Genomic DNA, 27721 nt, shown 5'->3' on the forward strand with positions numbered 1-27721 from the left:
CAGGCCCAGCTATGATATGCAGCTTCTTGAGTTCAACCTGCAATCATTCTGTTTCACATTATAACTGACCTGCAAAGTTTATAATTTTCTAAAATTTTATTAGCTATCACTCAACTTACATTATTTTTCTAGTCACTGTTAAGTCATGGGGGCGTATCTGATCACTACAGGTCTACTGGTTCAAGGATGGCAAGCAGATTTCAAAGAAAAACACACATTTCAAAATGAACAGAGAAGGAGATGGAACATGTTCTTTACATATTGAAACTGCTACTAACGATGATGATGGCAACTATACGATTATGGCTGCAAACCCACAAGTAAGCTGTTGTTTTTTCTTTTACAAAAATGCTTGTTTCATCTTTTTCTAATTTACGTTAACAGGAACACAAATTAGGCCACATACTTTGACATCAAGTGGTGACTATATCACAAATCAGATTCTTCAGAGCATAGGAGAGGAGACTCACTATGTAAAGACAACTGATGAAACTACTCCCCTATTAGGCATACAGTTTAAATCATTACGGACATTTTTTCACATTAATAACTCCTGCCCTATCTCCTTCCCACTCTCAGATGCTGACAGGTACGAGATGATGTGGTGACAAGACAGACATGATGTTTCAGGCAGAAAGAATAGAGCAGGGAGAAACAAATAGCTACATCAAATTTGGAACTGTTAGCAAACACAATTTGTGTGTGGATCTGCAAATAGTCTCACTCCCTTACACCGTTCTCCTTGACCTCGTGTGCTAGCTTAGCTGTTTATTTAGAAGTACGTCCATCAGGCAACTTCTTCCAGTTTAAATGTTTCTCTTTTTTTAAATTCTATTTCTTTTCAGTTTCTTTATGACTGCATTTTAAAGTATGCCAGTACAAAGGTACTAGCAGACAGTACCTGTGGCAGGAATAAACAAGCAGGGACAGGCAGCACTGCTAAATGCATTGCCACAGCTGCAGGCTAACAGCATTTGCTTTAGGAAAATAGTATTTTCACTATAGTTCAGCTACTTTATAAAAATAAATCCTAATGCTTGAACACTTACAAATGCATTGTAAGTGTTCAATATTTATACTTTAAAATGAAATGAGCTATTAACCAACTATTAATTCTGTTTCCACTGTGATTTGCAGGGCAGGATCAGTTGTTCAGGACACCTGATGGTTCAGAGTGTCCCTTTTCGAGGACGAATATCAACAACTCAGCCTCACAGGTGAAAGAAAAAAGTCCTGCAGACCTGCTTTATGCTTTTTACTGAAGGCAACCAAAATAACCACTGCACTCACTGAACTTCAGTTCTCAATCATGAAATGGAAATAACAGCAGCAGTTCCCTCCCAACAGGTCGCTTCTATGTTTTTGAAGGTCATCCTCAAATACAGGGAAGTTTTAACTATGATTTCATGTACTTGTTGTAGAGGAGCTAAAGGCAAGGGATGGAGTAGCAAAATGAAAAAGAAAGCAAAGGCCAGCTTGGGAATCTAAGGATATTACATGATATAGTTAACTCAGTAATCTTTCTAAATGGAAAATATGCAATAATTAAATTACAATCAGTCCATTTCTTTCTTCCCTTTTATGTAACTCAAGCTATCTCTCCATTCTTTTCCCCAATTTCTTCCCCTTTTTTAAGCATTAGGAAAAAAAAAATTTGACTTCCAAACACCCACAGGTGATTTTTGTGTTGCAGAACACGGCCGCGGGTGCCAGAAGGAGACAAAGAGGCAGTTCAAGAACGCTTTTTCAGGCCATACTTTCTACAGGCTCCGGGTGACATGGTGGCACATGAAGGGCGACTTTGTAGGTTGGATTGTAAGGTATTCACTGGTTCCTCTGTTCACTCTCACTTTCCCTACCTCTGTACATGTAGTGTTATGTGTTTTCATGTTCTTCATTGCATGAACATTTTCCATTCAAGTTTTAATGCTTCATTTATAAAACTATTTCTTAATGCCATTGTCTCTGAGCTGATTCCAGGGATTTCTTTTGAAAAAATGCTCTATGGGATGAAGAACACAGAAAACAAAACCCAGAAACAGAAGGCTCACTTACAAGGTTGTTCAAATTACTAAATATGTACACTGTGTCCTTTACCAGTATGAACTCCAGAAGTTCTGCTCCATTATCTTGAACATAATCCAGAATAGCACAAAACCACCATGAGAAAGAGAGGATTCAGCACGTTGCTTTGTGTTCAAACAAATGTTCCCATTGTATCGGACTGAATTACTGAAGATTAATACTCCCTGAAAAGAGGGAACTGAGCCCAATTCATTTTATGCCTCTCCAGCATGCACACAGGCAGAAACATCCCCATTTACTGATTGAAATCCTGACATGAAAGAGTAGTCAGAGGTTAGAGTACACATAGCAAGCATCCTGTTATTGAACACCTTTAAGAGAATCAGCTGCTCCAACATATTCTGGTAGCCCCTCTGTGCCCCTGCAGTGCAGCAAAGGTGGCAGTGCTGACACTGACCTCTACCCTGAAGAGGGTAGAAGTTCTGAGGCACAAGTTAATGCCCTGAAGATGAGCAAGACTCATTACTACTTAATTTACGATGTAAAGTTTACTACGAGCATGCCAAAGAATTTGGTTATTCCTAGCTCTGCTATCCTGGCAGAGCATGTCTGGCATTGCACAAACCTGGGAGAGAGCAGTCCTCACTCAGGCAAGTACCACTTCCCTCTTTCTCTGCTTTGTAAAATATTGTTTGGAAAGCAGAATTTAGACATGAGTAAGTACTGCTACCTATTGAAAAGATTTTTAATACTATAATACAGTCTAATAACCTTTCAAAAAATACTTAATTTCTAGTTTTCTAAAGCACACAAGGTTGACAGCTATGAAGTATTATATCATTCTTCATCAAATTTTTAAAAATATGAAGTAATTTGTACAGAACATTTTTTCATCTTTGCTAAACTCTGTAGTATTTTAGATCCAGGAATTTGATTTATATTCAGCACCCTAAAAAAAAAAAAAAAAAAAAGGAAAACTAGCATAACTAGCAGATTATTAGGAGTCTTTTGCGAATCTCATATTCTAATTTCATATCTCATAAAGTAAGTTCCTTCCTTTCTAAGAAAAATGTAGATATTTCATGTATTTTAAAATCTTTTTCTTTGTTTGTTTTCTGTTTTTCTCCCTTTTGGAAGTAGTCAGCAGAGAAACAAAAACTGAGAAATAATTTTTTTAAAAAATCATTCTGGTCTAGATTTTGACATGATTCAGCTGGCATTTGTAAAAAGGCCTGGCTCTGAATTTACTAGCCTCTCCTGTCAGTTGGACATTTGTCTCAAGCTGTTTTCCTGTCTCTTAGGTGAGTGGGTTACCAACTCCAGACCTGACGTGGCTCCTGAATGGCAAACCTGTGCTCCCAGATGGCAGACACAAGATGCTGGTCAGAGAGACTGGAGTTCACTCTCTGCTCATCGATCCTCTCTCCCAAAGTGATGCCGGAACTTACACTTGCCTTGCCACTAACAAAACAGGACAAAATTCATTTAGTCTGGAGCTCACTGTTGTAGGTAAGAAGCACTGAAAAACTAGTCTCAGTGATGAAGTTATGCAAACTTACCTTACATAGTTTCCCTACAGACAAGTATAAATAAATAGTTAATGCACTGAGAGCAAGAGAATCCAACAGCTATAGATACAGATATGAAAATTTTATATGTATTTTCCCCTCCTCAGCTGATGGAGGGAAATACACCTGGGCTCAGTTGACTAGTGCACTCCTGTTACTAAGAGAGGGCCATAAGACTTCTGCCTCATTACCATGCTACCTCTCGTCTGGGCAAAATGACATTCTTAATTTTCTCCCCAGAAAATGCTTAGAGTTTGAATTAATAATACATTAATTGAGATATCCTAGATTTCAGCCCAAATTTTATTGGTTTAAAAATGTTTTTAAATAGAAAAATTTAAATCTGAATACTGCTCTTTAATAAAGCCTTAAAAGATGTGAGATATTGAAATTTATAGATCTGGCATTAACTTCCTGCAGTGGTAGTATGTTTAGAACCATTAGACATGCATGTATTCATTTATGAACTTCACTTCTGCCTATTATTTACTTTATGTTCCCTTACAGAAGCTATGTCATGGCATTTCACTTCCCTTCCAATATCTCACTAAAAATTCACAACCTATTTTGGTATCACAAGAATAATTTTTATTGTGTTCTTCCACACTGTTCAGAGAGAAAGAAAGAATAAAATATCTGTTGTTCAATAATTCTTCTTCCAGCAAAGGAAGTAAAAAGAGCCCCCATGTTTCTGGAAAAGCTTCAGAACTGTGGTGTTCCAGAAGGGTACCCCGTCAGATTAGAGTGCAGAGTTGTGGGAATGCCACCTCCTGTATTTTACTGGAAGAAAGATAATGAGACCATCCCATCAAACAGAGAGAGGATGAGGTACTGTACCATAACACCCACGCCTGAAGTTTCTTGTGGCTGGACCAACTGCTTCCATGAAAACCCGTGCAATAAGTACAGATGGTGGTGCTTTAAAAACAACTTCTTTCACCCACATAAAGCAGTAAAAAGCCTGCTTCCTTGTGGGGTGAACAGTGGCTGTTTCCTTGGTTCAGAACAAAGGCATGATGCACCACTGCTTCAGAGTGGGGCCAGAGCTTGCGGGTCATGGGCATATGAATCTCCTTATCAAACATACTCTGATATGGTATTTTAATGCATTTGAGCACCTTATTCTCTCTACGCTATTTTTTCCCCAGTTTAGTTCCAACTAGGTATGAGTTCAAACTCAGAACAGTTTCAGTGGCCCAGAGCACGGGATAGTAGAGAGTTCATCATATCGGATAGAGAAGCTGATAACAAAGTTGGTCACAAACAAGGCAAAGACTTTGATCCATGCTTACAAAATACAACAATGTTCAGGTTCAGCTCTCACTGTCAAATCCCTCACTATTTTTTAAGTTTATCAAAACAAAAGCTGATAAAATAATATGCTTGTCTGTAATTAATGATAAATTAATTGGGGTTTTTTTTTAAGATTTCTACTTCAGCATAAATCTGATTTTTAATATTTTATTTCACTTGGCTCCAACTAATGATTTGATGCAGTCACTGGATCTCTGAGATCAGCTTCAAGAAGTACCCACAGCTTCACACACACTCCTGCAGGCTATCCGTAAAGAACTGGCTCTGCAGCAGCACCTGTTAGGGATGCACACCTATCACAAGGGAAAGCATTCTTGGGAAACTCTTGCAGTGATTGCCCTGTCCCGACCCAGAGACTCCTGTCTCTCTCCAAAAACCCCACCTGATTCTGACCTTCTACAGCCTGTAGTCTATATGGTTTGGGCCCACTCCTATTTAATATCTTTATAGATGATCTGGAGGAAGGGATTGAGTCTACCATTAGCAAATTAATGGATTACAGGTGTTCCTGGTGTTCCCCTTCCGTAGGGATTGTTGTTATATACATGCAAACACTGTAGTTACTGGAAAATGAACAACTGTGCCACATTTCCACTTGTTTCACAAAAGGTTAGAAAACAAGTTTTTGCTTCAGCTCATCAAAGGAATGATTAAGGAAAACCTCCCACACCCCACAACGCCAGGAGCAAGCATCAGGGTTGTAACAGCTCTGCTATTTCAGACAGCTGAGACCAGACTTCCCCAAAGGCTTCCAGTGGCTCTGCACAGAGCCATGGGCAGCCTCATCCCCATTTGTCCCTATCCTGCCTCACTGTTGCCTTCCTGCCTGAAGCCAAGAGACATTTTTGTATCACAATAAGGACACACACCAGCTCCTATACTACTGCACCCCCAGCAAAAGGCAAACTGTGCAGTGCGGGGAGCAAAGAGTGAATGCGCTCCCTTTTTAATTTGTGCTGTTGGAAGCACAAAATGTCCTCTTGTCCTGAAAGTCTGTGGTTTCATTCCAGTTCATAAGGAAATAAAACCTCAAATTTCAGAATATCCTGAAACTTCAAGTGTTCTGAAGTGCTCATCTCGCACCTCTTCCTTTATAATGAGAGAAACACTTGGGTTGATAAAAAGGACCAGCCTCAGCCTAGAGAGCAGAGGAGTCTCAGTTCTGTTATACATTACTGAAAGGTTTTTCCTGGAAAGTGCAGCCACAAAGTCTTAGATCACTGGAGAGCAAAGGAAGTGGAGGGAACAGTGAAGCAGGTTTCTTTTAGAGTGTTGGCTAAGCAAATCTTTTTGATTTTCTCACTTGGTCATTTTCTCATGGAAAAGGGTGCCCCAAGAAAGTTCCTGACTGGCTCTGGTTGCTGTTGTGAAAAATATCCCAACTTTGTACTTGGCTCTTGGTATTTTGTTATGTTCTTGTTCCAGCTTCTGAACTAGGAAAAAATACAGTACGATTGTGCAGCAGCTTTGCATGGGTTTAGTTCATTAGTATTCAATAAATAATGCTAATATTAATATATCCAGAGCAACAATTCAGCTCCCACTGTAACACCATGGCTGTGCAAAACTGAGAGGAGCCAGAACAGATCTGAGATTTTCTGGTCATTGTTTGAGGTCACACTGAAAGCAAATCTATTGACTATAGGTGTCTCAGACTGCTACCTCTTTGAGAATAGAAATGACAATGTATCTGTTTCAAATTTAATACACATATTTTAAAATATGAAAACCTATATGGTCTCGAGAAATACTAATTCCCAAACACTTGTTTTCCCAGCATGCATCAAGATACAACAGGGTATGTCTGCCTCCTGATCCAGCCTGCCAAGAAAGCAGATGCTGGCTGGTACACCTTGTCTGCAAAGAACGAAGCTGGCATTGTCTCCTGTACTGCTCGACTTGACATATACGGTAGGGATTGGCTGGGAAATAAAACAAACCCCCAACTAGTTCTTAGTCTGGGTTTGACACGGATTAGAAAACAGTGTCACAGCATGGCCACAGCTTAATAAGGCCCCAGAAGAGATATAATGATACAGCAAAATGGCTAAACCAGCTCTGCTGCATCAGTGTAAAGGAGGGTAAGGAAAAAAAGCCGAAGGAGGAGCCTTGCACAATATTCTCTACTTCCATTTTCCACCTTCCAGAATCCCTAGACACATAAGCATATATTTTCGAGTTGAACCTTAACTCCACTGCCTCTGACCTGATGGAGCAATAAATTGCACACAAAAAAGTGGAACCCTTCTTCCACAGAGCACAGGGGGTGCAAACCAAGCCCAGCTGATGGGGGTTACTTTACATCCAATACATTTGTCTAGGACTCAGAAGGCCCCAGCGCACTTCAAGAACTACAGCACCTCATTTAACTGTTATCTCTACAAGACAGAATAGACAAAGCAGAGTATTTTGATCACTTAAGCAGCATAATTAAACACAAAACATGTTCCACAAACTGGTTGGATTAGAACCAGACCCTCAAAAGAAATAACAAAAACCCCATGTTTTCAAACTCATATTTCTCATTTGTTTTTAAACCCCACCTAATTATCAGAAGTAAGTTACCAGTGCATCTCTGTCAGCCTCCTGCCACCTTGTGGTGATATGGGCAATAGTAATGGAAGAATCGAGGGCTGGGGAGAGGCTGATTCAAGAAAGGTGATACAAAATTTTAAAATTCCTTAGATATCTAAATGTTGAAAGACATAAATTTTCAAATGAAATACTCAAGGCACAAACAGGAAAAATATAGAAATCAAGAAATGCTTCCCAATTCCAGCCACATTTTCTAAAATACACAGCTCACACCCCAAAGTGAGTGACAGAAGTCATTTTTCTTTGTGCTATTTTGAATGGGTTGGGTCGAGAGATTGAGGGTGTGGTCTGATATTTGCAATTAAGTGTGCAAAGAAAAATAATAATGAGTAAATAATGAGTTCAAGTAGAAACACATTGGGTGCTGCAAGAAAAAAAGGAGGCTCTTTTAAAAATATTTCCAGAGAAGGTCAAAATTCAGCATGGAAAGACATTTCTTATCAATGCTTAACATGTAGATTGTAGTCTCCCACACTAAGTTACCTCAAAGCATTGGAGCCTGAAGTTGACTTCCATTTTCATACCCTTTCATTTGAACTGCTGACAGATGTGTCTATCTAATTTGGGTGCAGACCCATACCGATAAACACTGGCAAAGAAAATATAATTTTCCCTTTTCTGAAGTGTTTTAGGGATAACAACTGCTAGGTATTACCTAATATAATATTTTTACAAAATTTTAGTGGTATTTAGTGGTTCATATGGGAACATGCTGAATGTTACTTCTAAATTACTGAATATGGATCTTTGGATTACATTTCTTTCAGTATTTTAAAAAAAATCTAGAAGTTACAACTACTAGTTAGTAGTTGTAAGTACTAGAGGGCAATAAAAACTGCAATCACTTCCTTGAAGAAAAGCAATCCAGAGGATGAAGTAGTACAGAATCAGAGCCGTGGTCAGTTTGTTCATCTCTGTTCATGCTATGGTATGTTTTCAGTTTTGATTGCAAGGGTTTTGGGGAAGGCTCCAAAGATTCAATCATTAAATTTTGGACTTTGTGAAATCCATGCAAACGTTCCCATTGAACAGGGATGAAATTTTATCTGTAGACTTCAATAAAATTACTGAACACACAGACTATGCCAATGATAATATTTGGAAGAACAGACCCTAACCCTGAAAGAACAATACCGTGCTCTCCTCAAGGATGTTGGAAGCAACTTTCCAGGTGTGTGTATTTTTGTTTCATTGTGACCAGAACTAGAGGTTTATACATCCCATTACGTTTCTGTTGCTTCAGCTCAGTGGCACCGTCAAATTCCACAAGCAGTCAAGCTCCGCCCCGGTGGCAGCCGCTACACGAACCTCAGCAGCCAAGGACTCGACATCTTCTCTGCCTTTCCAGCTCCTGAGAGCCCTATGCTGTTTTCATCCCCAACCCAAAAGTTGGTGGAGAGTGAAGAACTTTGAAAAACAAACGCTCGTTCCAGTTGCACCTACGGAGATACTAGAACTGTGAAAAACTAAATAAAAACAAAAAGAGGTACAACTCAAGATGCTCAAGGTTTACAAGCAACTTGTTTGTAATTAAGTGTTCTGCTGCTGCAAATGCTGCAAGTAATATATCGTACAAGACTTTTGCATATGATTTTAATGCAGGATAATTGTGGTATGGAGTGTTGTGCAATAAATTCAGAACTGTGTAGTTTGCTAAGAATTACATAGTAAACATAGTTTTCAGCACCTAAAAGCCAATGCCACTTTTACTTCTTGAATTAGAGCTACTGCGCTGTAGCTGCCATGGTAAGGATTGATGATGATTAGCTGGAAGACTGCCAGTGAAAACATTGACATTACAGTAACAACAATCCTGAATGAGGGTAAACAACAAGACTTTGAATGTAATTCTAAAAAACATGCCAAATAATCACAAAGCACAAGTTAAAGGGAAAAGATGTAACTCATTTTTATATATGATTATGCCAGACTATTTTAGAATTTTTGAATTCCAGATTAGATAAATATAGCATTTCATGTAGGTACAGCTGTATACCCTAAATATTTATATTTGTGTGTGTGTGTACTCAATGAACTGTGTACTCTTGGTGTAAAGGTTCATAAAATAAGGTACAGGACATGTGCGTAAGGCGCTAACATAGGAAATGAAAATTCCTCGTGTCTGAAGCATGTTCTCTTGAGCCTGTAGCTGAAACTATTTTCCAGATGTGCTTCATACTTTTTTCTTTACCATGTTAGTGATCCTCTGACTTTAACACAGATGATACCAAACTTGTAACTTCATGGCTTTTAAATGTCAGTCTCTTCTTCCTAATTTTTAATGTGCATCTACCATCTAGCTCATTTTATAGCTAAATGGAAAGGAATTGCGACCTGGTAAATTTTCACCACCATTTAGGAAATGGTCACAGGTGTGGTGTCTAACATGAAGACAGAAAATTCTGTTAGTATACAAAGTTTAAGAAGTTAAGCAACAGTTATATGTGAAAAGCTAGAAAAAACCCTACTGTAACTAACAGTGGTAATAAATAAGGCAAATTAATGAAAGCTCTACAGAAGGTGTTAAGTCACAACACTTAATGATTGATTTAAATATTTTGGCACCTATACAGTTACATTAATAGCCCCCAGCTGTGAATCTGCAAATGTTCACAGTGTTTTCTTGCATCTTTCAATTACTGCTAACCCTTTCCTCTGGACATTGTTTTCAAGCACTTCTTACTTACTGCTTTCAGTATGGCTGCAGAATGCAACAAAGTCATGATCAAAGTCACAGAGATGAAAAAAAAAAATTAACAGATACTTTCATTTTAGGCTATATTTGGGGTTTTTTCAAATTTAAAATTTTAACTTTAAAAAAATTACATATGCAAAGAAAACAATGGGGAGTTATCTTAAGAGCAAAAGAATATTGGATATAGCCAGAGACTGAAAAAGAGTTCCTTTCACTGGGCTTCCCACAAATACAGCTTCTATTGTCCCTAACTGTTGATTCCCTAAGGGTTTAGAGGAAGTGAATTTCTTGTGTTGTTTTATTTCCCACCTGAGTGAATACCATAAAACAAAACCATCATTATAACTCTCATGCTTTTGTTAGAAATCTCAGGCAACTCACCCCAGACTGGACCGACCACACAGCTAAAACACAGTCTTATCCTAAGATTTAAAACAAGGTGCAGGTATTTCCATGGGAAAGCAGATGTTGCCCATGTTGTACCTCTTTCCTGGAAAACAAAATAAAACTCATGGCTATCAGAAGTGATGCATTGAGTTAAGGGGACTTCAGTAATGAGATGCACAACTTAAGACATACTGTGGGTCTGGTTGTCTAGGACAGAGAATCTACCGCTCCTCTTATCTTCACGTGGTTTTTAGGGTGGCCTAGGATTCCAAAACTAAATCCAAAATTTAAAGTTTCCCATATTAGTTATTACTCTTGGAAAAATAATCCAAGAAAAGTTACTAGATTTTGCCTGCTTAATTCAGTGCTGTTGGGAAATGGGAAGGTAGGAAATTAAGACACAAAAGATCAAACTCTACTCACATCTACAGCCCTGGTCTTCCCATTATTTTGTGAACTGGAGAGAAGGTTTTGTTCTGAAGTATTCCAGGTTGTATACTGGCCATCAGGCTTTATCCCTAAGCACAAGCTTATTCAAGAGATTGCCTGCTTGGAAGTCCCCTGTGGCCCCTTTGCCTGACTGAGAGTGAGAGGTTGGACAAGATGGCCCCCTGAGCTTTCTTCAGACCTAAATCACTCTGTGCTTCTAAATTGTTTTATTTTCCACTGCCTGTCTAAATATCCTACCTGGATTAAGTTACCTGTCAGCTGAGTAGAAACTAAGAATTCAAGCAAGCACAAACTTTTCCTTTTTGCTGGAATCTAACCTATTAGGCAAGTCAAGCTACAAGGGTTCTTCACACAGTGTAGAAGAAAGGAATACTAGTACTTAGTTCTGGCAACTATCTGGTTACCAGTGCTGGAATCATACTGATCAATATTACTGACAGCAGTAATGGTTTTCACATCTTACAACATCAGACATCACACCCAAAAGCTCAATGCAAGTAAAAAAAGTGCACAGTGCAAACCGTATCTCTTCACCTTTTCTCTGCAACGTCAGTGGAGTGTCTTCAAATTCACATCATTATAACCTGAGTTGATGGGCTGAGGATTAAATGGTACAATGTTTCTTAAAATGTACATTCAGTTCTTTGGAAGTGGGAGGACAAGAAGCTGAAAGACTTTTCCCAAAGATCTGTCATAAGAAGGATTAAACCTTAGTCACTCAGGAAGGAGCCCCAGAAATCTCAGTGACAGTTAGGCTACAGAAAGTACATCACCAAAATCTGTTAGCTGAACTATAATATTCTCTCCTGGACAGTACTTACCAGCAAAAAGATCAAAACCTGTCACATTTCCCTAAAAACCGCAGAAGTTAGCAATTTCAATTACTTCCAGTAATTGATAAATACTGATAAAAACAAACTCAGAATCTGATCCCAAATGGTCTGTAGTTGTTACATTTTGTTCCTTAAAGGACATTTCTCCTCTGCGCGTACTGAACTCATGAAGGGAGCCTGTAAAGGCAGCTTGTGTGAGTGGATGTCAATGCTGTTTAATAAGTAGTACTGATATGCCCATCACAAGGAAGAACTTGCAAGAAAAAGACACCAAAATAACGTTTGTGTTGTTAAGTGGTGGAACAGACAAGGGAAAAAGGCCTGTGGAAGAGAAGGACAGTAGGACAGTACTGTGTTGCCACATGGTGTCAGGATGTGCTAGAGCCACCCTGCTCCCTCCTGAACAACCTGGCTGCCCATTGCTGGTGTTTACTGAATAACCAGTTCCACCTTACACTAACACAGCTTTTCATTCTCTTACTCAGGGCAGGCTACTGCAGCAACAAAACTTAATGTTAGACGGTCCACTGAAGTCACTGTTAGTTATTAACTCCAAAAGCCCATGAAACCACCAGAATGTGGAGTATAATGCTGTATAAGTGTGATACAGAAACGCTCGGGTTTGTAACCTCTCAGCTGTTTACTGATTCAGAATCCTGTAGGTTTAGTTTCCCATTTCCTCCTAGTCCTGGTTTCGTATAAAACCAATCAGAGGCATAGTATGTTGCAAACCAGAGCAGAAAAGACAACTTTTGTGTTGCAATTCTAGATTTCAAAAAGTATTATTTTTGCTTTAAACTTTTGGTCCAGACTGATGCAAACCCAGCCTCACAGGCAGCAGCAGCATCACATATAGGTCTGCATCGGTATCATTGGACCTCTTGCCTTAAAACCACTGGACTGAGTTCCTTGCTTCCACATGGAAGGTGGAGCAACCTTTCTGAATGCCTTACCTCTGCTAACATGAGGAGATGAGAGCACACACTTCAAATAGGAAAACCCAAGTCTGCAGTCTTCACCTCCATATATAAACAACTGCCAGTAATTGTACTTCAACCAACAAATCTGGAATAAGAATTCATTTAAGAACTGTGTTCTCAATGCTTCCAGGTTTAAAAGCATTCGTTTCTGAACAATGTCCTTACAAAACATAATGAAATATTTATACTGTTAATACAGGAGAAGCGATTCATTGATAATTGCCTTATTATTTACAACACAAAAATGTTCACTTTGAGCCTTAAAATTCTAGTTAATATTTTTTCTTGATTAAAGTTGATTTCTTTTTTCCAAAGTCATTCTCACTGGGAAGAAAAATGCTCACGTCGGTTTTATAGTATATTTTAAGCGCACATGAAAGGAAAAAAACAAACACCTGCCTGTTCAGTAATGTATTTCCCTTCATCTCACCTGAACGTATATAAACGCTTCATAGGTGCATACAAGACTGTGTCCTTCACACGTTCAAATAATTGTGAAAATGTGCGACAATTCCAGAAGTTTTCTCAGAACTTTGCTGTGACAGCTGATTAATGAAACCAGAATTTACATTATTTAGAAGAAAATATTAAATATTGTCAAGTTATATACTAGCCATGCTTCTAGCAGGTAGTTGTGAAATAAAACTCATTGCTTTTTTAAGCAATTCTTGCTATCAGTTCACACTGGTTTTAAAATATACGCCTACTTACAGACTGCCATAGTTGAACTCCATTGTGCCTCAAAAATTTTTGCAGTTCACTGGTCCCCTGGCCCCCACACTGCCCTGAAACCCCCATTTGCTGCATCCAGACCAACACTGATGCAACTCTCCGTGCACTCAGGCACAGGGTGCCTGGGACAGAGCATTGATCTCTTCAACCCCTGGTTGCGTATCCAGGACTTGGGCAGCTAAAGTCTGAATGAGGGCCAATCAAACACACAAAACACACGAAGTTCACTCTTTCTTTCTTTCTTCAATGTGAATGAGTGAGCATCATCTTTGTATAAGGGCCCATTAGGACATTTTGGAATAGGTTTTAAATGATGCAAACCCAACACTTGAAGGAAGCTGGATCTCATAGCTCAGATACAGAAGAGAACAGAACCAAAGAAAGGATGAGTCCCATCACATTTGCTAGTACAGATTTTGCTTTCCCATGTAACCATGTTTCCCCATTCCTGCCTGATTTCCATGTACTTCTGTGCCTGTCAGATCAAGGGAAATGTTCTTAAAACCATTTTAGCTCAGCTACAGCTCAATGAACTAACATGGCTTCTTTATATTTTATAAATTGCTCCAAGCAACATAACTTACTTCTATTAATGCCTTTATACATCAAGTCCACTATAAGGAACCATTTACTGCATAATCAAAAGAAATCTTGGGCCATATGTGCTGTGAGTTTCAGTGGAGTTCTCAATTTATATCAGTGGGAATTCTGTTCAGAAAGTGACCATCCTTTATGATCACACAGTCTGTTAGTAACGGGCAACATGGTTTTGTAAAGAAATCTAAAAATACTGAAGACAATCTGAAATGTTAGAAAAAATATTACTATGCACCCCAGGCTACAGGAAGCCAGTCAAAAATGAACTTCGCATTCCTTGGAGTTACATAGGCAGACATTTGAAGCAAATTTTATATAAGATATATTTTTCATGCTAATTTCTGTACAAATGAAAACTGAATTACAAATTAGAAAAAAATTAGTAGACAATATTAAAATGTACTCTGATAGAAGATACATTTAAATATTATACATGGGGTTGGTTAGGGGTTTTGAAAGCCAGGTTTTCTTGAAATGTAATTAAAGTTTAAAATATAGAGCATTGTTTAAGAAGCCCACAAGTACCAAGTGAAATCAATGTTTGTTGTAAGATATCTGTGTAGAGGAAACACTGGACTGCTTCTTCTATGAATAAACATGTCTTTATCCTCAGTGCACTTGAGTTTTTGCCCCTGGATATTTTGTAGAAATAGAAGAGTTGAACATATTTAGATCAAGAAAACAGCACTTCTGTGAATTCTTATTTTAAAAATCTAGATAAGTTTGGCTCCTACACTACAAAGAAACGCATCTATATTGCTTAGCTCAAATAGCTGGAATCCCAAAAGTAAGGGTACTTATGTTAAAGAAAAAGCTTCCTTTGGTAAATCAATTCCTTTGGCCTGGAAGCAGTATTTTTAAAAAAATTTGTGCCTAGTGAATCCCATCACAGGAGGGACGTGCACAAAGATTTCACAAGGAAAGTTTTACTTAGCAAGTAGGAGTGAGCTAAATATTGAAATACCTAATGATACTCATGCTTCCCCACAGGAGGAAGCTGCAATGTCATTGACTTTGCAAATGTATAGCTGAGGTCAGTCACATTTTTATTTTAAATAATGGGTACTGTAGCACCATTTCAGAACTCCAGTCAAGAACTGAGTCTTGCCCTGTATGTATGTATAGTACAAGATGGACTGTGCACTAAATACCTTATAAATGGTGAGATGGAAGACAAAAGCCAAAAAAAATTGAATTAATGGAGGTTGAAAGACATGCTGATGATGAGGAAAAAAGCACTGACTTTTTATTACTAACATACGTTTTGGGAACATGGTACCCTAATTCTGCTTTTAGCCACTGAAAAATCACTGTAGTTAAAAATGCCACTCTAGTTGCAAGCTCAAAAATAACTCTGGGCATGTTAAAACAAGGTGATACGATTAAAAGAATCATAGAAGCAGCGTATCTATAGCTTCAAAGACAAAACCCTGCAGAAAGACCTTTCAGAGAAACAGAAGTTAATTTCCCACAAATAGTTCATTAGAATCCCACACTGAGTTTCAATAGTGAAACATGTATCTGTACAGTATGCAACACACATTTAATGAAGCAAGCATCTGTCATCCCCAATGCTCTCACAATAATGTGGTTCTAGAATTACAGTGATAATTGGACAGATGTATCAGATGTAGTACTGATACTACAAACAAAAGTATTTCAGGTTTGCACTGCTGTTCAGTGGGACAAAGATTTATGAGCCAACAAAACTCAGCCTCAGAGAACACACCAAGCATCCAAGCTTTTGCTTATTAGGAGGCCCGATAGAAGCCATAATCATTTAAGGGGAGGGGGTATGAAATGCCCACACCAGCAAAGTCCAGTACAGAAGGTGGCTCAGCACCATTACCTGACCAGCATCAAACAGTCAGTGGGGAACAAATATTTGGGAAGCAAAAATCAAATCCAAGTCAACAGTCAAGTTTACATTTCACAAATGTCACTGAAGTATTTGTAAAGGATTGCTGTGAAAAGAAACCAATGACTTACTGAATAGTTGTTGAGTTTGAAAATTCCTAACCAGCATGGATATTATCTGCTTTTCAAACTGCATTCAGAAAGAATTTTTAATGATTAAACTTTCCCATCACCCCAACTGACTCCACAAAAGGCTTTGGTAGATAATCAATAGACAGACAGCTATGCACTACACAGAATTTAATCTGCTGCCTTTCAGTACTACAGTAAACTGAAAATCCCATCTTCCAGCTCTACACTGCACCCTCCCAAGAAAGAAAACCAGTACAGCATTAGATAGAATCACAAATTTCCCAGCAGCAATATTACTAATTATAAATAAAGATATAAATAAGCATTAGCACAATGAAATCTAAGAGAATGGGGATTACAGGGGATTATAACCTTAACATATTGTGCAACAGCAGAGATTGATACCATGACCTGATTTACGAGTGTTCACTCTCTATGTACGGCACTGCAGTGCTTTGTAGGGCTTCAGTTTCAATTCTCAGTAATTTTTGGTAACATGAGCACAGGTATTTTATGGTTTGTGTTGCTTTGTTCCTCTTTATGAGAGTTTACTACCATTTCATCATTCCCTGCATGTTAATCCATTGGTTTTTAACTCTATCATCATATGCAGTAGAAAGTACAATGCTGCACAGAAGAAACAAAATTGGAAGAGAAATGACTGTTAAGTACTTTTACCTGAATTACTGCAATGTCATGTCCCACAAAAACAAATCACATGCCAGTAGCGCAGAAGCATCAGTCGTGCTCTTGCACCCTACTCTGGCATTTATCCTTTTGTACTGTATTCCCCTTCCCAGCTCAGCTTTAGGCAATCTTTCACTAACCCAAGTTTTCCATGTCACATAATCACATGATTTATTTGCATCCTATTCCTGTTTCAGTATGAAAAACCCACTGCTGTGCTAGCAGTGCAGGTGAGACAGTGTCTGCCTGAAGTTTGCAGTTAATAAAACAGGGTAAGATAGCACATCACTTCACTTTTTAAGAATTGTATTCATTGTTAGTACATACACAAACTTGCCACTTGATGGTAAGTAATATTCAAACAGTATTAACTTGACTATATGATGGACAACAATTAATTTTACTGTCTCTGTTAACATGACTTCCTATCTCTGAGGTTGAATCCACTTTCTGCTTGCTGATAAAGATCTAATGTAATTCACATGAAGCAAAGGCCCACATTTTAATAATTAACACTATTCATTACCTTTAAAGAGGCTAAATATGCATTTAAAAACCCATTCCTGACGGCCAGTGTTTAAAGGAGTTGCTCAGAATACACAGTGCCTCTTCCACCTGTGTTTAAGCCAGCCTGAAACCCAGCCTCCATGCCAAGAACCATCCTTAATTCCCACGCCAGGAAACATAGGAGCCTGCAACAGTGACCAAGGGCAAAACATCAGTGAGGGACAGACACACAGGGAGGTCAGGTCTTCGTACATAACTGCTCCTGCAGCACAGTCCCTCTCCCCCCCAAGCAGGGCTTAGTTCCTATTAATGCCTTTGTTCTTCTCTGAAAGCTGCTTAATTGTCGAAAATAACTCCTATCAAAGCTACTCATTTGTCATTTGAAAGAATCCTAAAATACAAGACATGGCAGCAGCCAGCAGGGAACCCACAAGCCTTCCCTGCTGGAAATCCACCACCAGCTGTTGTGGGACAGCAGCTCCCTTTCTCCTTCCCTCTCTCAGCTAACACTAGGGAGGGCTTGTCTCTGGAATCTCCCCTCAGCAGCACTAGCAGAAGCACCCTTCAGCTCCACAGTCTGCTGGCACCATGCCAGGCACCGACAGCTGAGCCTCTGCACACTCTACACCCAGCTACAAACACATCTGCTTCCCAGCCATCCTCTCCTACGTGTTTTTTCATCTTCCCGACCTCCTTTCCTCTTCTGCCTTTTCTCCCCAGACCCCTCTATCCCCCACAAGTGAAAGCAGCAAGTAAACAAAAGGCCATTCAGCACATCACCAGGGATGAAATGAACTCAACTGCTCTGCAAGAATGCTCCATCATTTTTTTCCCAAACTCATACGTAAAATACAATCCTTAGTGTAACTGGGAAGCAAATATCATTTGCTGGTTGGTTCTTCAGCACATAAAAGGCCAGGATTCTGATAGAAGTAATGTAACATTTGGAGTAGAAAACCCACTAGTAAGTAATTCCTAAGGCAGGAATTTCAGATATTTGGTGAGGACATAGCATAGAAAACACTTTATTTATGATTTACAAAATCTGTTATTGTTTCCAGATAACACAAGATTAGAAAATAAAATCCCATCATTTAAAGCCTACAAAATCTAGAAGCTTAGATTATTTTCACGCAAGCATTCTCATTTATGGTATTTAATCACACGTGTTTTTACAACCATTGAAAATAAAACATTCCTTCCATTACTTGAAACTAGCTCTTTTTCGAGCATACAAGAGACACCATAAATTGGATTAAAGCAAACCTACACAACTTCGGAACCCATATGTCAAACTTACAAAGTTTAAGAAAGTTAGTTCTCTGAGGACCAGAACTCCAACACATTATAAAAGTTTTTCCAGGTGAACCATTTATGCGAAAAAAACCTAAAGAACAACTTTAAAGCTGACATAAAAACATGGAATGAAGTTCATTTCTGGTGCTATTCCATTCAGTTACAGCATGGGTCAACTTGTCCCATGATCTGTAGAAATACTGTCATGATTCATCACCGTAAAAAAACGACCAAAACCTTATTTAATTAAAGCATCAATTACATGTGATAAACTAGGAAACAATTGTCAGAAATATTTAAAATTAAAAGTACGATTTCCACCAGCATTAACTAAATTCAATCATCTTAAATGCCTTTTGATTTTATGTTCTCAGAGCAAATTTATTTTGTCAAATTACTATAAGATGCAAACAAGAATGAGCTATTATAATGCCAATATTACCTTAGTCAAGCAGATTAACTCTTGCTAATTATTAAATTACACATCTGGCCTGCTGCATATTCTTAGCTGGCAACAAGTTCTAATTAGCCATTTGGAAGTGTTCAGGGTGGTAGCTGAACACCCTCTGTGCATAAGGATCGCTGTCCGCGGCCGGTTTCTGTGCCGTGTAGTGGTGGTAGCTGTCGGCATGGAAGTGCTCACAGTGCAGGCTAATCCACTCTCGCTCAGTACTGTACCTTTCAGCTTCGGCAAGGATCCTGGTGAGAGCCATGATGTAGCTCAGAGCCATCTGAAGAGTCTCGTACTTGGACAGCTTCTTATCTTGACCCCACTGTGGAACGACCTTTCTCAAGCGATCGAAGGCTGTGTTCAGTCCTTGCATCCGTCTCCTCTCGCGGGCATTGGCAGCCAGTCTTCTCTTGGCAGCGTTCTCCATCCTTTCCGAACTGCACTTCACAACACAGCCTGCTCCACTTCGGCACTGCGTGTCTGACTCCACACCTGAGTCCAGGTGACTGGATTTACAGGTTTTCATATTTGATGCAGCTTCACTTTCACACACACAAAGATTACCTAGCAAAAATTCAGTACCTAAAAAGGGGTAAGGAAAGCACGCATGTGGAGTAGCCTTCGCACCTCTTGAATCTGTTTGCCAGTATCAAGTACGGAGTATTTTTCTTAGCTTCAAAAAAAAAAAAATATAATAAAATAAAAGTTCTTCTGGTTCTTCTGGAAATGTCTGAAAATTGTTTCTTATTGTTTAAAGAAAGAACAAAGAATTTTTTTATGTCTTATGCTTTCATTCTTTTAATTTCTTTAATTTCAAAGAGAGACAAAACAATAAAATCTCCATTCTCAAAATGTATGTTACTGAAGAAAATGGTCCGCTTAATCCAAGAAGGATCTTACTGGATTAAAGGCACAACTCCAAATGGCTATTTCAAATGAGAGAAGTTCTGATTCAGTTTAGGAGAGAATTTTGCAATGGCGAAGGGTTGCGATCTCAAGATGTAACTTCCTAGGAGAGATCTCTTTTTCCTTGGCTCCTGCTGGCCAGCAATGATTGTGTCGAGCAGACAAGATGAGGCTTTATAGAAACTGCAAAAGCTAAACAGGTGGTAGCAGGTGGGCGGGCGGCACGCTGCTTCCATCCCAGCACCTTCCCACCCTGGGAACTACAGGGGGAAAAAAAAACCAAACAGTAAAATCCCAACATTACAGCCTTCATCTGGTGAGAAGTCTTCCAAAGCCATTCTGTCCAGCCCTAACAACTTGCCATCTGGAGTAGTGTCTGGCTGGCCCCACAAGACACTGGGCAGTTAAGCAAAAGATCCTTTCAATGGATAATCTGTTGCAACTCAGGGGAAAAAAAAAAAATCCCTGTGCATTGTAGTAATATACATTAAAACAAGTGAAAACTCTGGCTCAGGATTGAGGATAGAAGAAATAACTGTATTAATGAAAAAGGAGAAAGAGCTAAAAGATATGTGGCCAAGCCACTGTTTTGCACATATGGTACCAAAATAAGTAAACTCAAACTATTAGAAATCCTTCAGCACTCACAATTTAAATACTGTATAAAGTACACAACATTTCAACCAGAGTAGTATCTTGAGAAAAAAGGGGATTATATATTTGTCTGTCAGCAAACTCAATGCCAGTAAAATAATTTAAATATATTTAAACAGTTAAAATGTAGCTACAGATTTATCTAATAATTGCAAAAATAGATAGGTTGTGATAGCTATACACAAAAACATGCAAGTATACAAATCACCTGAAAGCTGCCCTTTTTAATACACCAGATTAAAGTATATATGTATATTTTATGTGAATTAAAAGTGTCTTTTTAGTAATATCTCTATGTAAGTGACAAGAATAAAAGAGGATATGAAAAAAAATCTGCTTGCTGGTAGCAAGGGATCAATTCTGCTACCAACTGAAACAACAGAGGAGCCACCATATATACACACCCACGCCCCATAATCAAAACATTTTTCACTGTACTTGTATTATTAAAATCATAATTACATAAACTTACAAGGAAATACCATATGATCTTTTTATGATGTACACAAAAGGAAAAAAAAAAACCTGCCACACAATGATTTATTATCTGTATTGATTTCAAACTTAATTAAATTGTTACCAGCATTCATAAATTAGTAACTTTTTTCATTAGAGACTGAACATTGTATATTTAGAACTATAGCTCAATTGTTTTCATTATGACTCCAAAACTTGGTGTAGCTGTAAACAGCTGATTAATCCCTAGCAAAAGCAATGACAATGAAATGAGGTTGAATAATCCAAAAACAATAGGATGCAATTGAACACTAATGGACTCCAGCATGACAGATGTTGAACGTCGGCTGTTACGCCCAGTTGCTCTGCTCTTAATATTCCGCATCCTAATGATCATGAACAGAGATGATAGTTGGGGTAGGGAGTCTCCATTATTCCATTATCAAAATGTATGCCACTTCTTCAATTTTTAAAGAAGTACAACTTCATCACGTTTCATTAGAAATGTTCAACTTTGCTATCTGTGTGCACTGACCTATTCTCCCAAACATAAAGAGCTACTACCACATGCTAAAACGCCACTTTCTGACTGACAATTTCTGATTATCTGTGTGAGAACGGCTCCCTACAAAAACCCACAGAAACATATGTCTTTCTCAAAAGGATCAGCAATTAGAATTTGTGAGATTTCTGTTTCTGAAGATGCTCCATGGGAAGTACCGCATGTGCGGTAGAAAAGAAAATCCACATCTGACCTTCATGCTATTGCTAAAGCATGTTTTAGTGCTACTGCAGCCTTCTATCCCAACGAAGTTTGTTAGTTAAACCCTTCGTCTCTTACAATGAATCTCAAATGATTTTTCATGTAAAAGAACACCAGAGAATTAAGGTGTTCTGTAAGTTAATAAATATTGTGTGTTCTCATGAAATAGCTATTACTCAATTCAGGTAATTAATCACTCTTCATCTTAAGGGTGCTGCTAACTTCATACCATAAATACTAAAAGCTCCCCTTTAAAATAGAATATTGTATTTTTTCACACGTCAGCAGTTTTCTTTAAATTAATATATCCTGCCAGTATAAATTACAATAAAGACTTCAAATATACTGAAAAACACAGTGCTTCAGAAACTTTGTATTTTACTTCACTAATGCACAGCACACAGTGCTGTTAATTTTCCCTTCCTAATTGATTCACCACCATTATCATGCTTTGACTAACATACTGCTACAATCTCAAGAGAGAAGCTGTGATTTATCTCTCCTACTGAACACACTGTAACTTCAGCTTAAATGATTTACTATCAAATCACAGGACAAGAGCCAAGATCCATTTAGACTAATAACAAACTGCTAACAGGATTTTATAGCTCATAGGCAAAGCTAAAAAATGCTCTCTGGCTGATCAAGATACCTGCTTTTCATCACTTAAAATTTCATAAAGTTTCTGCTTTATGAAAGAGAAATACAAAAAGTATGAAGGTCTTATCCACACCAATTTAGTTCATTTGCACAGCCTCCTTGCATAGCCTTATGACAATGTTACCTCAAACTAAAAAATAATCTGTTTTATTGCTCAATGAATAAGAGAAAAGGTATCAGTTGGAATTTTCACAGGTTTCTTTCTCTTGGTTTGATTTCCTCTATATTTCAGCTTGTCTCAGTTAGTGCTTACATAATTTTATTCCCTCCTCCCTTTACTTTTAACAATTTGTCATAGATATTACTGATTGAAATTTTTTTCAAATTATTATCAATATTTTTATTATATGTTTTTTAAAAGCTATTAATATATCCTGATGTGATAAACTACTGTGGTGCTAAAAGCTTTTCTAAATCCCAACTTATTTAGTTTCATGCATTTTGTACATCAACCATTTCTCAAAAATTTCCCTTTTACTCTTTTTTTTTTTTTTTTTGTCATAAAACAGTCTCAAGCCAGAAAAACACCAGAATCACCAGAAAGAAGTTCTGTGTCTACCCAGTTGCTCAAATTTCAATCTTTGAATCTCTAACTATGCAGGCACCAATTTAGTGCTACTCAGTGATCCTGGCAGCATTATTCTGGAGTCATATTTTAATTCTAAAACAGTATAATTAACCAAAATATTATGTTTTCCTCAGAGAAAAACAAGAGACAGATAATGCTATTTCAGTCATAAACCAGATTATTTTAGCAACTTCAACTCACCACTGGTATTAGGAAAATAAAGCAGAGTTTCAATCCATCAAAGAAATTAGCTAGTTTCAGAATTTATGACTACATACATAAACCCATTCAAAATTGTCTGCTAGGTATCCAAGTTAAAAACTCAGATGCAATTAGCATAGCACCCACCAAGAGATGAATGTCTTTCACCTGTACTACTATGGAAAACACAATCAAATTACTTTTACTGGGAATTGACTGGAGCCAGATACTAAATTTAAAATTAAATGAAGGCAGTACTTCTGGTTGAAGTCTAATTCCTCCCTACTTTCTCTACCTGTATTTAAAAAAAAACATATACAAGCAATGTATCAAAACAAGAATCTTACCTCTCCCTTCTAGCCAGAACTCTTTCATCTCAGGTAGATCCTTTCTAAAAGCCTCAAGACTCCTCACCACTGTAGTTTACCCTGCACAAAGCAGAAAGACTGGCATGCTGTATGCTGCCTAATTAAGAGCAGGTGGGTAACTATGAAAATATGTCCATCCTTAAGGGCCCAATTTCTTGTAACATTTGACTCAGCTCACAAGACAGGCTAGAAATCCATGGTGTGCAGAATCACTTCCTTTCCTGCCTTGGTTATTTGCATTGTTTTCCCTGTCACAGCTATAGGACTATCCAATACCAACAATTCACAAGAGAATGCTGTATCCTGAAGGGACACTTAGACAGTAACTAATACTGGAAGTGGAACAACAATCTACAGCTGCAAGAGGAGTTTGCAGTCATTTCACCTGGGCCTTCCCACCCTGGTACTGGACACCCTTCCCTACAAAGTGCTTAGAACATTTCACTTTCCTCTTCAGTCTCCCTGAGGTGAGCTCTTCCTTCTAGAAGCTCACGTAACTGCCCCAACTACACTTAAGGCTCTACCTGCCATACTGCCCTCCAGTTACCACTTCTCAATTCACCCATTTCTCTTCTGTTCCACATTATCCTTCTCACCTCCCTCAGGTGAGGCTCAAAAAGCAGAGCTCTCCCCAGTGATCCTGCACAGAACACCCTTTCAACATAACTTTGTTTGAAAGCATGCTTTTGCAACAGGAGGTCAGAAACCTCTTAAAAAACCAAAAAGGAGAAAGGAGTCCTTTTACCACATTACTAGAGGAACATGTCTCAAACACTGAGCTGTTTCTCATTGACACTATACACTAAATTTGGTTACATTATGTACCTTTGTATACACACATGACAGATCATGAAAGAAGTTTCCACTTAGAATGATATTGCAACTCACTGCACCACTAAAGCAGCAAAATAAGCTCATTTACAAAGCCAGTGAATTTTCCAAGTATCACCTACATCTCATGTGCTTAAAAATACAGTTATCTATCAAGGTCAACTCCACCTGCACACGCTCAGCAATCTGCAAAAGCTGTCCTGATGTTTTTCACATGGGGAGCTACAGACACAACACACCAGGGCACATGTGGTGACCTGGCACTATGTTCACTGGTCACTGCTCCACCAGAACTGTGCAAGGAAGCTTGGCTGCTACAGCACTACAGCTGTGGGAGGTTTGTTCCACAGCTGAACTGACTAGTCCGGGTAAAATACTGACTCTCTGTTTATCTTTCAGATGTGAATTAACCTGATCAGCACTATTTCCAGTAGCACTGGGCAATAAAAATTCAAAAAACAATTTAAAATACTTGTTAAGCATTACATAGGCATTCTGACACAGGCAAGAGCAGATCCCATTTATTTAAGATGTAATTCAGTTTCTTTAAGTACCTTTTATTTTCCTATATACCCAGTCTCAGAGAGACAAGAATCTTCCAGAAAAGACCTTCCATTATTATATAGCTTGAGACTTATTAAAAGCACTATGCATGCTATGCACCATGGAACAGATGAGGGAAGGAATCCAGTTTATCCTCCTGATTCCAGACAGGAATTACTGGTTTTTGATCTCCGATAGATGTTTTCCTAACCTGTTCTATAAAGCCTCTGACAGGGTAATTAGCAGCACAAGTGACAATTTATTCCCTTTTCAGATATCAGGTACCTCAGGATTAGAAAGATCAAGTAGATGGTTGGGACATACTTAATCAGCTGATTTGACCATGCTTCCTCACAGCAGAAGGAAGTATAAACTCAGGACTCTTGGGTTCAGCTCCAGATTCTAGAGAGAGCAATTTTCCAGCTGTTGTTTACCTTAGTCCTGAGGACCTTACCTTAGTCCTTCCCTCTCTTGTGGCCCCTACCCTTTCTCTAACTTTTTCAGGAGTCTCTCATCCAGTTATCAACCTGCCCATTCTTCACACCTGTGCATCACAGTCACCTCTGTAAAATACAAGGGGATCTTTGTGGTTACACGGATGTGAACTCCCATGTTTCACCCCTGTGCCCACTGCCCTCCAAATACAATTGGCTGGTCCATTTAGCCTCAAACCAGAGATGTTTGTTCCAAACGGATTCTGCAGAGATGGCAACAGCCAAAGGCCAACAATTTTTGAACCTGAAAATGTTAACTAGGATGCATACAATTGTTTTTAAAAGTTTCTAAATGTAGCTAAATTTAATGAGACACATGACACTGAAGCACCACCAGTGCTACAAATGAAACAAAACCAAAAATCCCAAGCTTGCTGCAAAGAATGGATGAACCAAAACCTCTAAAAGGACATCAGCTGTGTTCTTCCTTAATCAATAGACATGGTCAGACAACCTCAAGTAGAGGATATGATTCGTTATTACATTTTACCTGCTGAAAGATCAACCTTTTGCTGGATCAGGTGGTGTTATGGCTTTCCTGTCCCTAGGAGCTCCTTCCTCCCAAACACCAGCAAGGGAGGCAACACAGCAGTCATAGATTGAGTCCGTTTCCCATGCCAACTTTGTGAAAAAATAGTCTTTCTTACCCTGTAGTAAGTAACTCTTAAATTACCTGTTTGCTATGACATCAGAAGCACAAGAAACACATTAACATTATTGCAATCACTGTTAAAAAAAACCCCTCAATTTCAGTTGCTCTACATTTAAAAAAATACCAAGACCATTCACGAGTTAGCCTTTAATTTTTTTTTTCTTTGGAATTGAGAAGAAAGCCTACAAAAAGCCCTAAGAATAGAAACTGAATGGGTAACTATGCTGAGAGATAGTCTGGAAATTCATCATGGAACAACAAAAAAGCACTTTCCCTAGAAGGCTCTCCCTAGCCAGCAGTTTAAGATCATCAAATACCAAGGTGTGAAAACACAACCCCTTTTTATTTTCTGATAAACCTTTTTCTCTTAATATCTGGCGGTTGTCTTCCTGAAACACGGGAGAACTAAATCTGTTCATACAGTACCTACAGACTTTAGTATTGGCAATGAACTGACTTTATCACAGCCTAGGGAAGAGACAGCTGTTACAGGAGTGGAGCTTTCTGTTTACCCTTGAGGGACAAAGGGAAGCAGACAAAGGGAGATATAAAAGGTGTGTCACGGTATCAAAGGAGAGGAGTGTAAGAATGTGCTCCCACTGAGCTTCCCAAATACCTCATCAGAAAAAAATCTTATTTACAGTCAAACAAACAAAAACACTGGTTGTACATGCAGATTTTGGTCAAACAAGTAGTTTGATGTACTTCAAAAGTAGACAAAAAAATTGCAGCATGTTACCTATTATATTAAAACTTTTCTGCATAATTTGTAACTGCGAAATAAATGCACTCCCTGAGTAAAAGCACTGTTTCTCTCCCCAGACATGAACAGCTAATCCATCTCATTTCCAGTAAGGTTTTCTCTTTCATGTGCCAAATGTCCACAGGACAGGACCAACAACAGCCACTCTGAACATTCAGATTTTTATTCCTTCCACCAAAAACATTGATTTTCTCCATTCTTTCCTACAGTGAAAAGTCACTGTCTATTGTCTATTCTCTACCACGAGGCATAAAGACCTGAGACTGAAGCTGGTATCTTCCCTGCACCTGTAGCCACAAGAACAAGGAGATGTGAAAGTGAGTGCTGCAATCCACTTATGGGACACTACGGCTTGTGTAAAGTTTCTGTACTGTAAAGACTTTGCAACCTGCATACTGCTTCACTCAAAGTACAGAAATAATTAATGTGCAGAACAATACAAGCTAGTTTAAGGATGAAAGTGAGTGTTGAAATTGTTGAAAAGAGAAATACTTCTTGATGAGTAGACAAAAAACAAAAGCCATAGGGAATGGTCCCCATTTTGAGAAGCGGAAAAGTACATAAGGAAGAAGCTCTGTGTGGGATAAAACACGGTGTCTAATGCCATGAGCCTCTAAAGACCTGAGTATATTTGATATTCCGCCCTAAGTAAACTCACTGAATTGAATGGCAGTCTGCTTACAGTATTAGACACCAGCACCTGGAATTTCAGGAAAAAGAGAAAAGCAATGAAAGGCAATGGGGAAAAACAAGGGC

General features: G+C 38.5%; 2 protein-coding genes across 3 annotated transcripts in view; one reads left to right on the forward strand and one right to left on the reverse strand.

Moving 5' to 3' along the window:
• Nucleotides 1-14788, forward strand: part of MYPN (myopalladin) — a 73559-nt gene extending 58771 nt beyond the window's left edge. For both annotated transcript variants that reach the window (XM_032116474.1, XM_032116473.1), the window contains exons 14-20: nt 171-320; nt 1138-1217; nt 1694-1820; nt 3327-3534; nt 4256-4421; nt 6685-6818; nt 8746-14788. In XM_032116474.1, the coding sequence (XP_031972365.1) occupies nt 171-320; nt 1138-1217; nt 1694-1820; nt 3327-3534; nt 4256-4421; nt 6685-6818; nt 8746-8915 (1035 nt within the window). In that variant the 3' untranslated portion in view covers nt 8916-14788. The remainder of the gene's footprint in view (nt 1-170; nt 321-1137; nt 1218-1693; nt 1821-3326; nt 3535-4255; nt 4422-6684; nt 6819-8745) is intronic.
• A 3567-nt stretch (nt 14789-18355) lies between these two features.
• PBLD (phenazine biosynthesis like protein domain containing) overlaps nt 18356-27721 on the reverse strand; it is a 31620-nt gene continuing 22254 nt past the window's right edge. The window contains exon 9 of the mRNA XM_032116972.1: nt 18356-19688. Coding sequence (XP_031972863.1) covers nt 19177-19688 — 512 coding nt within the window. The 3' untranslated portion in view covers nt 18356-19176. The remainder of the gene's footprint in view (nt 19689-27721) is intronic.

The sequence above is a fragment of the Corvus moneduloides genome, chromosome 8 (genome assembly GCF_009650955.1).
Source record: "Corvus moneduloides isolate bCorMon1 chromosome 8, bCorMon1.pri, whole genome shotgun sequence".
NCBI classification, from domain to species: domain Eukaryota; kingdom Metazoa; phylum Chordata; class Aves; order Passeriformes; family Corvidae; genus Corvus; species Corvus moneduloides.